We start from the raw sequence: 13,728 nt of genomic DNA on the forward strand, positions 1-13,728 counted from the left end.
TATAGTGATACATAAATGTAAAAAAGTTCCAGAGTTTTGGGCAAACAAATAGTGACATACACTGGATAACTTAGGTCTGTAGGAATAATTACAAATTATATTTTGGTTGGTGTTAAGATAATCCAAATTTATTATATTAAAGTGAATTTTATTTAGAACACATAAATAATTATACTACTATTATTATTACTATCTGTATTTAACTAATTGCATAATTTTATTATGTATAACTGCATAACTAACCGTTTTTAATGTTTGATTTTAGATCACAAGGTAGTATTACACCAAATGTAATTCAGTTAATTTTAAACTTAACCATGAAATGGTATTTTTTAATACTACACCTTAGCATAACTACAAAAGGATAAAACATTAAAAACAACTTAATTTAAAGAAGATCTGACTACCTTAAAATTATAAAATTATTCTCTCAGTCTAGTTTAATTCTGGTTGTTTATTGATTTAAATTATAATTACCTCATAAATCGACGCAAGCGATTCTAATGTACGGGCTCTTCTAGAACTATATCTAATGGAACTTTGGCGATCAAACTAAATTAATAAAATAAAAAATATATATAGGTACTATAATATTAATTTAATCACATAAGTTAATATTAAGTCATACTACAGCTAGATGTGAGAAAAGGTATATCAGTTTATGCTTTTACACACTTTTTACTTACCGTCAATGTACGAGTGGAATAACCAAGGTTTCTGGAATAATCGTATAGGCTTTTCATTACCTCAACACCAGGTGCTGCTATGAAAATTACATATGGCATAAATTCTGAAGAATTGTGAAGCATTTTTAAAGCCTAAACATATTGTTTCAAAAATAATCAAACATAAATATAGCAATAAATTACTTGAATTTGATGAATTTAATTTAAAACAAATGAATCAAGAACCTATATTAAACATACCACTGGACTGCAGTCCAAGACACACATTTTTCCTTCATTAATGACATCACGGATGGAATCCAAGTTTGTGCCATATAGATTGCCACCATTTTCACCATATTCTAAAAATTTATGCTCTCGAATATCATGTTCCATTTGATCACGATCAGTAAACCAATAATTTTGACCATTTTCTTCTAATTCTCTCTGTGGTCGTGTTGTGTCTATAAATATAATTTAAATAAATATGTACAAATAATATTATTTCAATAACTTCTATTATTTAATGATGTCAAATTATAGGATAAATATATTTTAAAACTGTATTTACATGGTATAACTCCTGCAAATCTTTGAGGGTCACTGTTTATCAGACGACCTTTCAGTGTACGTCTCCCCACACCGGTTGTGCCTATTATTGCAAGTGTACGTCTCTTAAAAGGAGGCATTTTTGTAACTTCTTCGTACAATATTAATTCTGCTTTATCAAATTCACCGTTCCATTTTGATTGATACATTTTCTTACACTTTTTTTTAGAAATCTATAGTAAATTTTTTAATATTATTATAAGATTAAACACTTAATATAACTTATGATGGACTTAATAGGAAAAAATAAAAACCATATTAGGTGGTAAGAATTATTAAAATATAAATTACAATTTGAAATTTTGATGATTTTTGTATTGTTTTAAATCATACACGAGTGTGTTCAGATCAAACATATATTATTTCTTATAGGTTCTACAAATAACAATTTTATAAAATAATTTATAGTTTATACTTTATCTATAATATTGAAATTAAAAGGTATAGTAATAAATAATACAATGTACTCTCGGTAACTTAAACCTTCATAATTCGAAATTCTCGAGATCTCGAACAAATGAAATTCTCTTTCATATAACAATAACACATTAAGATTTTAATAAGTAAACATTTTTAGGAAGTCAAAATTTTTTTTTTTTACCCTGTGAGCTTCGAGTTACCGAGGTCACACAATAATTTTATTTAATAGATTACCCTAGTTCCACAAATACTAGTTTTATGAACATAGTCTGCTTCTGGAGCTACAAAAGCTTTTCTTCTTTCTTCCAATTCTTGAGATGGTATTAACCCGGGAAGTTCATTATCGCCAACTTTCTTTGCTTGCCACCAGTTTGGATCTTTTTGATCCAGAACCTATATTTATGCATAAAAAATATAGCATATCAATTGTTAACCATTTGGTTTCCTAACAATAATTATTTTAAATAATAATTAGTATTTTATTTTATAAAACTAACCTGAAGAATGTCTCCATGTTTAAACGTTAGACCAATTTCTTTGCAAGGAATTAAAGTGTCTTCCATTGGGTCGTAATCAAACAATGCTCGCATGTAACACTACAAATAAATAAAATTAAAATTAGTAAATAGTTAGTATGAACAAATGGGAACCATTATTAAGCTTACCTGTTGAGTTTGAATTGTTTTCTTTTGGGAAAATCCAGGAGCAATTCGAAACTGCAACGTATCTTTGCTACGGCTAACTTCATTCAATAAATCTTCAGGGCTTTCAACTCTTTCACCATTTACTTCTAATATGACATCTCCTTTTTTCAATAACCCTTGTTTATCAATTGTACCTCCAGCTAATATTCTTGCTACTATAAGATTTCCATTTTCGTCTTGTTCAACAGTTAAACCCTGTATAAAGAAATTTCCATTTTATATTTTTTATATAAGTACTGTATAAAATAGATAAATTATTTTTAATAATATTTTTTATATTATTTATAAGTTTATGTCTAAGAAGAAGTCACGCACTTACTAATTTACTCTCCCTCCCTCTATCTCACTCATTTGTTCATAAATACATAAAAGTTATTACATGTAAAACCAAAACTGTAGGCTCAAGCATTATATTATATTGGACCTTATCGATCTATTAAAATTTAAATACAGCTAAAACGAGAATGTCATATGCAATATTTTTTATTTAAATGTGGTATATAATAAAGGATGGATTAAATTTCTTATTCTAAACACCTACTTATTTATAATATTTACCTTGGTAAAAGTGAAAAAATATATATATTATATTTTAAGCCAATAATAATTATCAAAAAATAACGTTTCTAAATTTGAGACTAAGTGAATTAACTTTAATATTAATCTAACGTTTATAGTTTTGGCATTATTGTTGAATTTTTTAGCCAATATATTCTGTTTGGTTATTATAAAACAATTACGAGTAGGTACATGTGACTTAACACTTACCAATGGTTCGTCTGGTTTTTTTCGTAATCCAATTACTTTGTACGTCTGTGTAGACATTTTGGTTCCGTTCTGTTGTTGAGGTGGTGAGGGAGGAGTTGGAGGTAAATCAAAGGTATCTAATGTTTTCTTCAGTCTCTTTAAAGCTATTTTATCATGTACTTCTAAAAGGGTCTAAACATAACATTTAACATTTAGAAAAGATCAATACACATTTTTGTAATAACTGAAACTGACCTTCAAATGCAATTTGGTAATTATTGAGAGTAAATCTTTGGCCACTGGATGTTTTGACGATGTACAGTGATGACACAGATCGATCAAGGTTTGCTTAGAGTTATTGGCTTCTGGTACACACGTTTCGTACTCCTCCAAAGAGTTTTGAACCTGTACAACAAAACGAGTAATGACATTAACTTTCCACATGGTTTCAAAGAGTAATTATTATTTTATTTTATATTTTAACAATGATGAAATAATTTGAAGAATGAATATAAGAAATATTTTTAATAGTCATATGTACTACTACAGGGTTCAGTAGGTAGTCTGATATAGATAGCATTTTCTTCAAAGTAAATTATCAATTATACAATGACGTTAGTTTCCATGGTAATATTATGATATTTATACGTCTACAAAACATGTAAAAGGAAGTTTTCGACAATATCTTTATTATTATATCAACTTACAAAGGTAATACAACAAAATTAAATAGCACATTTCAAAAATTGTAAACAAACTATATGTGCAATACTGTACAAGCATACCATACAGTTGTCAGTAATGCAACAGTAATGATCCACACGAGTCATACATTTAGCATATTATGTGTTTTAATTTTTTATTAATAAGTTGGCTTTTTTTTCCTAGATTCATATTTCTGTATCTATTATGTAGTAGGCACACCCATTTTTATTGGCTACATTTGGCTAAAGTTTCATATAATTTGCTCCGACTAAAATATTATATAATGTCTTTAGAATATTGACAACGAATCTGATGAATGGCATTTGTAAGCGTTGCATAGTTTTTCGCACAGGAGCAGTAGTTATTGGCCAATTTTTAATGATATAGGTGGGTGTTAATGCGCAAGTCGACTGGTAAAATTAATTTGTGATATTATTGTTATGTCCGTAAGTAACGGCGGACGGTCTCTACATTCATATAATATTATTAAATAGAATATGACACACCCATGTACGATGTACAATAAGGAACAAAACAATGCGGCGTCCAGTGAGTTAATTTCGGCCCGTGAAACAAGTGGGGGGAAATATGAATTGCGAGTGCATGGCAATTTCACAGAACCTTGTAAAACATCGTGTTTGAAGAAAAAATGTCAAACTGAGGCTACATAATTGCTACAAATTACAATACAGACATAACAACGTAGTAAATCATAATAATAGATGTATCAATCGCGTCACTTGACTATAAATTTGTAATCCATATTAATATGATTGAATGCAGAATGACGCGTGTGCATTCAAATTGTTATGAAAAACATAGAAAGAATTCGTCAAAGAAAATATAGCAAGGACAATGTTTGAGGACACGACGACGATACTCGTAGTACTCTATAGTCTATAATAATATAATATATACAGTGTCCTGTTAAGAATACAGTGATATAATAATAATTAATAACTCTATTAAATGTGCGCAGCCTTTGGAATTGTCGACTCGGAGCGGTTGGATATAAATATAATGATTGGTCGACTCTTCCTATAATAGGGAACATTGGATAAAAGAAACATAGGTATACCGGCAGAAGTGTGGTGAAACATCTATAATGTACCTATAAATAAATTATAATAATTGACACTAAACGTCCATTGCAACTTGTAAATTATCCATCTCGTCGATATTATATATTTTAAGACTTTTAGTTAATATAGGTACTATACCTAAATACTTAATACATACTCTTTCTTTATGTAGTTTATAATTGGTAATTTTTATTACCAAAATACAAACACATTTGTACTATTACTTATTTTAGTCTTATTATTTTACGCTTAAGAAGACGTCATACAACGTAACAACTTGTATAAATATATGGTCGTACCCGCCTGTTTTGACTCAGTATTACCAATACATAACATAGAACATTTAACTATGTTTTTTATAAGAATTCACAGTGAATTTAGATCAACTCTAAAATTTAAAAGTACGAATATTATCTAGGACACTTATACATTTTAAAATGCTCATAACTTGCTTCAAAATATTGAAAAAACATATAAAGTTTTCTACGGATGACAATATATATGCTTTTAAATTTAATAATAGGTCTAAATTCATAAATATTCTAAATAATATTAAATATAACAGAGTAAAATAGATACTTCTTAACGTACAATTTGATGTTAAGCATTAGTTACACGGAGTCGGGATATGTGGATATAACGTACTCTTAAAGCTGTAACAACAACGAAAATACGAAATGCAGATGTACAACGCGTTAAGGGTTCCCGTAAAAAAAAACCGCTGCCACATGGACATGACGATGTTTTGCCCTACTGCACCTTGTTGAAGAGTAAGCAAGTACAAGCACTCGATCCGAAAGAGAGGCACTACTTCGGGTTCGCGCGTGGTGACGACGACGATTTTCGACGTAAACAACACCAGAAATTGTCTACAAGTTTACAACATTGATAATGTAGTAGGTATAGCAACGAAGGAGGAGCTGATGACGAACAAGTGTGCACTTAACACTGCAGACATATTATATGCATTTGTTAAGTATAGTATATTAAGCTACATAGGAAACATTTTACGGTATTAATGACACCAATTTTTGTTTGAATTCACAAGTTTGTAATATTAAGTTAGTGAGTACCTACGTGTTTAAAAGTTTAAAATGGTTTATTAAAAAAAATTATAAGGGTGTATTTTTGATTATTCTCGATTGTCGTAGTCCCGGCGCAACGGCGTATACTCACGTAAATCATATTCGACATGATATCGTCGCAAGAACGACGATATCAATAATAATAATGTTTATATAATTATTCAGACGAAGCAATTAAATATATTTTCTGAAAAATAAATTATTGAAATATATTAATACTTTTAGCCTAGGTATGGGTGCATAATGCATATACGATATAGGTACCGAAGGACCTAACAGTTCACCAGTAGGTATATCTATAGAGCTATTAGGGTTAAATATATGGTAACATTATTAAAATATATTATATGCGACTCATTTGCATATGTACTGCACACTACCGTTGTAGGCGTTATCCAATAGTCTCTAGGTAGGTCGCGTACATGGTTTCGTAGAGATTTTAACGTTGTTTGAGGCAATAATGTTATAAAATTAATATTTAAAACAATATACGTGTGTGTAACACCGTTCATCTACTCAATAGAGTTCCACAGCAAAGGCTGAAGGGAATTGTATACATCTCAAAAGGTGCAGTGATCTGTCGTGGACCATAAAGACGTACAACGGGCAATATTCTCCTGAATCACTGACATTTTGGGCGCCACTGTTATTGTTTCTGCAGCACGATAGTCGATAACGCAACATAACATTAACTAAACTGTATTTGATCGGTTAGAAGAGAATAAAAATATCTTGTCGATGTATCTACGTAATTGTACCGGGTAAATCACGCGAACGTAGCAGGGTGGGGTCGTGTGGATGAGAGGGGAGAGGAGCCTAAAAATGAATACGCTTTCGACGTATAACAATAATAATAATATGAAAATCTCGTCACCGGTCACAACTAAATGATAAACTTGAACGGAAGGGACGGACGAACTGAATATAATAATATAATATACAAACATTACCCGTTAACGACTCTCTCCGAATTCCGTCAGCAGCGGACGATAAAATTTGTTCGTCGAGGACGCGTTTCGCACCTGTTACATACACGTACGCGGCACACACTGCTCAAGCGTCAAGCACAACGGTTGCCGGCGACGACTCACAACACTGCGCGTTCCGTTGACGGGCGTGCACACTACACGCGCAAGCGCACTGGGAAGGATAACCGACGGCGTATAATATACCTGCTGCGTGCGTGTACCTACTCACCTTCCTCCGCAACGATGACCAATGCCGCGATTTACGTGACAATATTTCGAATTTGATGATGTTTATATTATATTGTATAATAATAATTAATATAATACCGTCCTCGGGTCAAAAATGTGAAAGAATACCACCTAGACGATTGTCCTGACGATTAATTAGTAATGTTATCGTCACCAAACTCGAGATTATCATCAATTGTTTTCCGTTTAAGACGGTGTAAAAAACTGCACAAAATATTGGTGCGCTGTGATCTGCAGTGTGGCGAGAACGCGCGTACGGACGACGTTGCGTACCATTGATATACTGACTGCCGTCTACAATTCAGAACACATTACGACAATTTACGACAGAGAATATAATAAATAAAACGAATGGAGCGGAGAGACGAGCCGAGTTTCGGAGACGGGAGTAGTGGTAGACCATGGTGGGATAACTCGCGGCGTCGGCGGTGCGGTACCTCCTACCTAAATGCTATTTATTTTTTTTTATCTCGAACACGACCTACACGTACGGCGAGACGATCGCGCGCATACAGGTGGTTTCGTTTCTTAACGGATTCCAGTTAAAACACGAAGAATAATTATTCTCAACCTCGGGTTCACCGCCCGCCCATGCCCACACCCGTTGTATGTTATCATGACGTACAATAATAGTAGATATGTGTACAGGCAGTAAGTTGTCGTATAATAATAACGTCATTACAATATTATTCAGGGCCTCCAAACAGAGATTCTTTTTACTCCGGTCGTCACCACATTTTGAGCCCAACAGCACACAACTGTACTCAACTATAGCTTGCAGGTACGCGTCGTCAGATTTTCTTTTTGTCTTTTTATTCTTATTATGATCATCTTTTTTTTACTCATTGTAAACGCGTTCACTAGTCATTGCTCCAACAACAATAGGAATACCATAAGATTACAATAATACCATATCGACGAACGACAACCACGACGTATAGTGTATACAGCCAGCACAGCATACTACGCGTGTGTAACATATTTATATATCATAAACTCGTACACATATTTTACAGTAGCCATTAGGTTATTATATCCATTTGCTCGTCAGTCTTCGACTAAGGGTTCGGTATAGAGAGTGTAAAAATATGTTCTCTTTAACTTCTCAATTCTTGAGTTACACATTGAGATTATAATACGTACATACATATTATACAACTTGTAACGTCGTATCTAAAACCTAACTTCTAATTGTCTATTTTTCTATCGATATCCAAGGAAAAATATCAAGATATCGCTAAAGAAAAAATACTTAGGTAACAAGTTGGCAGTTACCTACTTAAAAATAAAATATGTAATATACTAATATACCTATTAACTAATGGCAAAATAATTATATTGTAACTTATGTAATATTTTTTATTAATTGTTCCTTGTCGCTCGGCGCGCGTACCGGTATGGTGTACCAGGTACCTATACGCGTCGGGGTCGGAGATTCATTATAATAATCATAATATAGTCATATTAACAATATTTAGTAGCAATAGTGAAATACACATACATTTAATATTTGCAAATAAATGTTACAAGAAAAAGTATTAAAATAGAGATAGGTTGAATAAGGAGAATATGAATTAAGAACGAATTGGGATTTCATTGAAAAAAAACATTAAAACCCTGTAAATAACTTTATCATTTATTTATATTCATAATTATTAATTTTTAAATTCATTTAAATAATTGGTAAACTGAAAATAAATATTTGTTTGGGTTATTGCGTGCCTATTAAATAGGTATCAATATCGATATAATTGTCGAATAACGATATAACGATATCGTGATACATAAATACATTAACAGGAAAATAAAAATAATATCGATAATTATAAATTTTTAAATATATAAAATATGTGGGTCAACATTAATAATTGGGTAGATAATCGACAAAAATCAGAACTAACTATACAAGATATGTTTCTTTGTTGCGGTTAACCACTGACATAATAATTCATAATTTATTATTACAAAATAAATTGAAAACAATTTTTTCACACTAACTACGGCCTAAATATATATACCTATAAATATATACGCACAAAAATACAAAATGTAAATTTTTATAAGTACAGTAGAAAGCAAAATTCTCCAATTCTACCGCCACGGGCAAGTACATATAGTACCTATACGGTGTAGGCAAATAGTAAATATGTCCCTGACAGTAGTACGTATTTGATAATTCACACGTACCTACCTAGAAAATGAGTAACTATAAAATAAACTATCTTCGTGTGAAACATGCTTTATTATGCTTTATATCATAGTAGTTTACAATCCGCGAGGTAGTTTTCAAGTCAGAAAAACTACTTTTTAGAACATTTTATTCTATTGAGTAGATATATACCTATTGTATAGGTAGGTCAATTTCACTGCCTCAAGACAAATTATTATAGTTTAACTAACTATATTATCGTTATCGCTGATCCAGTGTTCGATTTCTGATTTAACTAATTTAATAAGCAATTTTAAATATAGCCAACATTTGAAGTAAATAAAATACTAAAAATGTTTAATAAAAAAGTGATATTTGGTTTTAATTGACAATTACCACTACTTATTGCTATATTTATACGCACAAATTAATTATTTATTTTACAAAATCAAACAATTATCTGTTGTAGGAAAGTAAGTGAAAACGTTGATGAATAAAATTTTAATAGGTAGCACTGTAGTATTCAATTCCCACTTATGCCTAACAAGTAAAAAAGTGTAAATAATAAACTTTATTCAATCGTTTTAACTGTTATCAATCATGTATAAATATTAATGATTGTACGTCTTAGAAAAAATCTTTTCTAATACAGCAAAATATGGGAATTGTGAACCTAATACTTATTAGTTTCGTTTAGAATCTACAATTAACGATGTCATACAACAATACAACATAACCAGTTTTAAAGGGGTATTAAATAGGCAATTTTAACAAAATATAAATCTTAGTTTTCTAAGGATATTAATTTATTATATATTGCTATTAGTTATTTATTATTTTACCAGTAATACGCGGCAGGTTGAACTATTTTTATTAGTTTTAGATAGTAATAAAAAATAATTATAATAGTATTTATTTTTCATATATTGTTATTATTGACGTACGTAGAACAGTGTGATTTGTTTGTGATATTGATATAAATAACATACAATTTTATTAATCTAAGCATTTTAAAACTGGCATTGTGTATGTAGTAACTAGTAAATAATAATATACCTAATGGGAAAAGCTTCAATATTTCCTCCAAATTATTATTTCTTTGAATTACAACAAAATAACTAAATTTATCTTTTATTGTTTAAATATACAATACTTTCTTGGCAACATATTTTTATCAAATTTAAATCGAAGAATAATTTTATCAACATTAAAAAAACTAAAAGTTTCTAAGGTTCCAAATGCATATGATTAAAATCAGGCTGAATATTATGGACATTTCATTATTATGTATAGAAAATTATTGTTTAAGTAATAATTGAATGTTTTAATTGTCTACGCTTCATTAATTTTTGGTATGAATAAATTTAAGTAGCAAAAGTCGTTATTAAGCAGATATACGTTTAAATATCCAATGTCGCCAAAATTTGAATTTCGATCGCTTATATAAAATGTATGTGGCATTGGCATTACACTAAACTTTCTTTTTGAATTCCAGTAAAAAAACGTAAATAGCGAATCTTGTATTCAATTTTAAAACCTAAGGTGTTAAAATTAAAAATATTAATGGATTTTCAACTACAAAATAGTTAGGTAACATATATTTTCGTATAGTTTTGAATGTTGTAAAAATTAGTAAAAGAAATTTTAAATTTGTACCCTTCAAACTTCCATCTAGATCCAATTTGCTACTAGAAACCACCCTTAAAGTTGAAGATCGAAACAATTTTTTTTTTAAAAAAGTGTCAGAGATACAAATTATAATAAAAAAAAATACATTGTAAGACCAACGACCAATGTACTATGTACATTATACATTTTACAGTTAACAAACAATGCAATGCGTACATACCTATAATATTTTTCTAAGAAAAACTTTCACCGTCATTATTTAAATAAAACCGAATGGAAATACGAACTTTCATATGCCTATATTCCATTATACTTTTAATTCACATTTAGTCAAGCTCAAAAGTGTCAGTTAATTGTATTAACAAATTACAACTACCTAATAATATTGTAATATTGTAATATTGTAATTAAATACGATTACAGTATAGCTAACAATACATTAACTATACGTCTATACAGTAGATAATATATATAATGGTACATAATATCTATTAAGAAGCATAAGAACATACGCCCACAATTACAACTAATATAACTACTTATAATTAAGTTACTAATCACCTTAAAATGTATGCATTATATATCAGTCAACATTATGTACATAACAACATCATATTTGTGAAGAAAAAACTGTCAGTTATTATACTTAAATATTTAAGCTGAATCGTGGAAAAATATGGCAAACGAAACTGCAACTATATAGATAGGCTAGGTAGGTACGAAACAAGTTCAAGAAGTCAAATGGTGTAGCCTTCTCAACTACGTTCCCCTTATCTTATTATACTTTATGTGTATGGTTTCTTTTTATATTATATTTCAATCGCTAGTTTCGAAAGTAGATACTTCATGTATATAAGTAGTAGGTAAATACTTAAAACAAATGACATATATTTACGAAAATACGGTGGATAGGTATAGGTTGATACAATGTAAACTATTTATAAAAAAATCTTAATAACAAAATTTTAAATAATAATTATATTTGAGAAATATTAATGTTCAAATAAATGTTTTCTAATTACTTATTTATGTGAAAATTCAAAATATTAATGACTTAAACAAAACATGAATTTCGCAGATAGGTAAAAATTGACTAAAATTTAGTAGGTAACTGCCTATTTACAATATACATAATGCATTGTTCAAATTTATCACATAATAACATCTATAACTTGCGGTTTGTACTATACATTTTCGGCTGCATCTGAATCCGAAATGAGTCCAGAATTCCAGAAATTGAAATTTTATTCTTTAGTTGGATCCCGAATTATATTAGGTAATCTTAATATACACTACAGCTGGATCCCGGAATTGTTTTGGTATTATATTAGCTTAGTTGAGTCCCGAATTTTAAGATTCAGAGCACTGCAGAGATGCAGTGATGTGTTTTTAGCTGGTTAGAACTTTTTTTTTTTAACCGATTTCACGTTACAGTATCTAAGTAACCGATGCATAATATAATTACGGTACTCTTGCACTCACGTTTGTTAATTTTTTATCCTATGTATTAATTTAATCATATGTTTTTTATAATATAATTCAATTTTACTTATTCGAATTTCGGTTGCGCTAAACCTAACCTAATCTACTAATCCTGACAAAATATTAGGTATACAATAAAAGTTAATAGTTTCTTTAAAACTCATCTTTATAAATACAATTATAAAATAAAAATAATTAAGTATGTAATAATATGTAAGTATATACTACAAGGACCGTTCAAAACAAATCCATGATTCATTACTTTTTATGCAGCATTAAATATTTTTATTTTTACGTCTGTCATCACTCAGGTTTGTATCTTTTTGGAACAGTAAAAATAATTTAATCTTCAAATTTGAGGTTGGTATCAGGTAGCAAACTGAATCTAGTCGGGACATAGGAGGGAGGGGGGAGATTCGCAACATCCGCCTTGAATTAACAGCAACAGTGATTTTCACCTATTCTCCAAATTTTAGAAAAGCTTTAGCCGGAGAACATTATTCACTGCAACTAAAGTCTAAACTAATGAAGACGTATAAAAAATTAATTGGAATTGAACAAGTAGAGAATGTGGGGGAAGAGACATTCAAGGAGGGGATACAAAAGCTGATCTTAAATATCAAAAATGCATCAAACGATCCGGGACTACGTCAAAAAATAGTTGTACATATTTATAACAAATTCTATACGTTCTGTAGAAAAAATCCACGTAATTGTACCTAAATTATCAGGGACTCAACTCTTCCTATCTATAATTATCCCTAATGGCCTAATGACTAGGTCTCCACTATAAGACACACCATAAGTGTGTAGGCACAACATTATACATATCGGCGTGCATGGTAAAGCTATAGTATTATATTATATTTATATTTAAAATCAATATATATGATAAAATGTCACAATCAAAAGGGATTATTATACAAGCAATACTTAATATTCACAATGATTTCTTTAAGAACGGGTATTTCGTAAATTTCATTATGGTTTTCTAAATGAGGTTTTGCTTGGATAGAGTGATATTGGAAATCGAACAATTGTTTACCTAAAATGATCTAAAATACATATTTATCCAATCTAAAATAAAAAATCTTTGTACAGTTCCTAGTCAATTAATAAATGCCGCATAATTGTTATTGTATTGCAAAAAAAAAAAAATTACTCATAGATTAAGTACATGTATTTATTGTCTAAGCGTATTATTCTTATGTGTAAGACAAATTTACAATTTTTT

The 13,728-nt window shown here is 29.8% G+C and overlaps 1 protein-coding gene across 1 annotated transcript in view; it reads right to left on the bottom strand.

The window, feature by feature from the left end:
• Positions 1 to 13,728, bottom strand: part of LOC132934606 (protein PALS2) — a 28,563-nt gene that overhangs the window by 2,371 nt on the left and 12,464 nt on the right. Inside the window, exons 3-11 of the mRNA XM_061000940.1 lie at positions 3,401 to 3,550; positions 3,167 to 3,337; positions 2,360 to 2,593; positions 2,192 to 2,290; positions 1,929 to 2,087; positions 1,237 to 1,447; positions 927 to 1,129; positions 687 to 818; positions 478 to 552 (exon numbers count right to left, since the gene is read on the bottom strand). Of these exons, the coding sequence (XP_060856923.1) occupies positions 478 to 552; positions 687 to 818; positions 927 to 1,129; positions 1,237 to 1,447; positions 1,929 to 2,087; positions 2,192 to 2,290; positions 2,360 to 2,593; positions 3,167 to 3,337; positions 3,401 to 3,550 (1,434 nt within the window). The remainder of the gene's footprint in view (positions 1 to 477; positions 553 to 686; positions 819 to 926; positions 1,130 to 1,236; positions 1,448 to 1,928; positions 2,088 to 2,191; positions 2,291 to 2,359; positions 2,594 to 3,166; positions 3,338 to 3,400; positions 3,551 to 13,728) is intronic.

The sequence above is a fragment of the Metopolophium dirhodum genome, chromosome 1 (assembly GCF_019925205.1).
Source record: "Metopolophium dirhodum isolate CAU chromosome 1, ASM1992520v1, whole genome shotgun sequence".
In the NCBI taxonomy this organism is placed as follows: Eukaryota; Metazoa; Arthropoda; class Insecta; order Hemiptera; family Aphididae; genus Metopolophium; species Metopolophium dirhodum.